The sequence below is a fragment of the Mus caroli genome, chromosome 3 (genome assembly GCF_900094665.2).
Source record: "Mus caroli chromosome 3, CAROLI_EIJ_v1.1, whole genome shotgun sequence".
In the NCBI taxonomy this organism is placed as follows: domain Eukaryota; kingdom Metazoa; phylum Chordata; class Mammalia; order Rodentia; family Muridae; genus Mus; species Mus caroli.
Window position 1 is genome coordinate 83,231,383 of NC_034572.1, and position 3,338 is coordinate 83,234,720.

The 3,338-nt window shown below is 48.3% G+C and overlaps 1 protein-coding gene across 1 annotated transcript in view; it reads right to left on the reverse strand.

Annotated features, from left to right (window-relative positions):
* Positions 1–571: 571 nt before the first annotated feature.
* Positions 572–3,338, reverse strand: part of Npr1 (natriuretic peptide receptor 1) — a 16,111-nt gene continuing 13,344 nt past the window's right edge. The window contains exons 21-22 of the mRNA XM_021158412.2: positions 1,297–1,388; positions 572–1,170 (exon numbers count right to left, since the gene is read on the reverse strand). Coding sequence (XP_021014071.1) covers positions 1,108–1,170; positions 1,297–1,388 — 155 coding nt within the window. The 3' untranslated portion in view covers positions 572–1,107. The remainder of the gene's footprint in view (positions 1,171–1,296; positions 1,389–3,338) is intronic.

Below are 3,338 nucleotides of genomic sequence, written 5' to 3' on the forward strand. Positions count from 1 at the left end.
CCTTACAGCAGTCCTCCTGACTCAGCCTCCAAAATATTGAGATTACAGGTGTGAGCCAACATCTCAAAACATTGGGGTTGTTTGTTTGTTTGTTTGTTTTTTGAGATAACTGCCCAGGATGGACTTGAACCTTTGGTGTTCCTGTATCAGTTTCAGTTAGTGGCTGGGATTATAGGCCTCCCTCTTTTTGCTTTAATTTTTAACAACAGACACAACCCACATAAACAAAAGTTTGTTGGGACTCTTAAATTTTTAGCACTTGAGAATTCTGTGGTCTCATCAATTAAAATTGTAAACTTAGCTGGGGGTCAGGGGGTAGTGCATGCCTTTAATCCCAGCACTAGGTAGGCAGATCTCTGTGAGTTCCAGGCCAGCTTGACCTACAGAGTGAATTCCAAGACAGCCAGGTCTACACAGGAGAAACCCTATCTCAGAGAAAAAAAAAAAAGCCTAAAATTAGTAACAACAACAACAAAGAAACAAAGTTGAAGGTAACTCTTTTGGAAGCAGAGGGTAGAGAAAGAACATGCTTGTTTCCCAGAAACCCTCTCTCTCCCAAGAAGAGACTGTCACAGGAATAAAGACTTTAATGGTTTTTGCTCATAGGAGAAGCAAGGCAACCCCATGCCTCTCTTCTCCTCAGTGCACTGTGTGGGAAGGGAAGGGAAGTCGGAAGTCGGTGGGGCAGGTGGTGGACTGGGAGTGAGGGGAGTATTTGTGACACAGGACTGCCTGCCTCCTGCAAACCCTGAGAATCTCTTTCTCTCTCTTTCCTTCAGGTGGCAATTTCCCTCCCTCTAAGTCACAGTGGAGCTAAGTTGAGGGTGGAGAAGGAATCACTATCAGGCTAGGCAGCTGAGGGGGGTGGGGGGCAGGGCATGTGCTAGGGGAGTGACTAGGTATTTCAGTCAGCCCTATAAACTTGGAGGTCCCCCTCCAGTCCCCACCATCTCCATCCTCTCTCAGAGGTCACATCTGATGACTGCGCTGGTCAGGGTCCCTAATCTTTCCACAGTGGCTGAGCTGCTGTGGGAGAGGCGGAAGCTGGACACGTGTGTCATCGCTGGCACAGGGAGGGAAGGTGACAAAGAACAGCCGGGCAGTAGATCAGCCTCGAGTGCTGCATCCCCGCTCCCCAAGAAGCCAATAGGTTCGAACCTTGCCTTTGCCCTGGAGAAAATAAAAAAAAAAGGAGGTTGGTTAGGGAACAGCACACCTACTGGCCCAAATCACTAGAGGAATTTAAGTTACGGGAGTGGCCGGGGAATCCTCCAGGATCTAAGTGTCCTTCTCTACCTTCATTTCCACGTCACCTCGGAGCTCTAGCTCAAAACCATCGAACTCTTCCAGCACAGCCTTGGTCTCCGAAGACAAGTGGATCCTGAGGGCTTGAGAGAATAGGGGAGGAAGGTGAGGAGCGCCAGGGGTGGGAGCAGCAGGGGGCAAGCAGAAGCTTGATGGGAACACAGGATGCATGGCGGGATGCATGGCTGGCACTTGCTTCCTTTAGCTCAGGAAGTTTCAGACGATCCTACATAACACACACATACATTTACCACACACGCTTGTGTTCTCCACAAGAGCAGGAAGAGCTCTGAACTGCTGAGCTGTCACTCTGGCCCATCCAAGCCCTGTTTGCCTCTCTTTTGAAGAGCTCATGTTATCTAAACTGCCTTTGACCTCCTGACCTTCCTGCCTCCATTTGCCATGTGCAGCAGTCTGGTTTCTGTGCAGTAGGTAGGGGATTGAACTCAGGGCTTTCTGCCTGCTGGGCGAGCACTCTCTGGAGTGAGTCATCTTCTCAGCTCAATGGACACTTTTTAAGCCATCAATTGCCAGATGAGACTCAATACGGGAAGGGATTACAGAGTGTCTTTTTGACTGTGGAAAAACACTATGACACAGAATTGCTTTTGAGACTTACCCAGCTCCCGAGGGGGCGTACAGCACTGGTTAGGAACCCACACTGCAGATGCTGCTCCAACTCAGTATGGAGTTCAGCTTGGACTAGCTCAGATAACTAAAATAAATGTTCTTTGTCTCCCTAGTCTGTCAAAGGTCTACAGCGACAGTGCTCATTTCAAAAGGGTGGGTGCTGTCTGTGGCTTTAACTCCACTCTCATTCATCTGAGGTAGACTTAAGCACCTCAAATAAGCAAGTAAAGCACTCACAGAGCAGCTAAATGCAGAGTGGCACACAGGAAACACTATGTAAGTTGTTGGGATCAGTTAGTTGCCTCTACTGTGTGCGTGTGCGTGTGTTAGTATGCATGCATGTATGTATGTGTACATGCCTGGAGGCGGAGTTGTGAATTTTGAGTGTCTGTCACTCTCCAGTTTACTGTTTGACCCAGGCTCTCACTGAGCCCGGGCTTACTATGGAACTCCCTGTTTGGGCTAGCCTTGACTAGCCGGTGAACTCCAGGAATCTGCCTGCAGACCTGCCCTCTGCATGTCCCTCCCTGCAGCGCTGGGGTTACATGGCTCTATGCCTGACTGGATAGTCAAATGCAAGTCCTCATCTTTGAATAGCATTTTACGCAGTGAGCCATCTCTTTAGACACTCCATCTTACCAGCACACACACCTTTTTGTGAAACAGTTTCATCTGGCCAAGGCTAACCTGAAACTTCCTCCTGCCCCAGCCTCCCAAGTGCCGGGATTACAGGAATGTACCATCTGCGTGGATCAGTACATTCTCTTGTTATGGATGAAGAATTGAAATCTAGGGCAGGTCTGCCCAAGCTGTCCCATTGAGGACCCATTGTTCCCACTAAAGCCACTCCCACTCTGACCTGTGTCTTCGTGGTATCTCTTATTGCTGACCCACTTTTGAGAAGGTATTCTGTGAAGACTGATCTCTGAGAGACGTTCTTTCCTACCGGTCAGCCCCAGACATAGGTGCAAAGGATATCAGCTGAACCGCACTTCTTTGGGCTTTTAGGGCTTTTAGGGCTGGCTTCTTACCAACAGGCTCTGGTGAGGGTCATATGGCCTTCTCAGCCTGATACTTGGTAGCTGCTTAGTAACTATTGACTTTACTGAATGTATCAAATATAGCAGGGAGCTGTCTATAGTTCTAGCACTTGGGCACTTGGGCAGTTAGAGTGAAAAGACTGAGATTAGCCTGTCTGTCTCCAAGGTGTGTGTGTGTGTGTGTGTGTGTGTGTGTGTGTGTGTGACAAAGGTGGTCAATCCTAGCACTCAGGAGGCAGAGGCAAAGGCAGGCGCAGGCAGATCTCTGTGTTTGAGACCAGACTGGTCTACAAATCAAGTCCAGGACATTCTTTTTTTCTTTTTTCTTTTCTTTTTTTTTTTTTTTTTTTTTTTTTTTTTTTT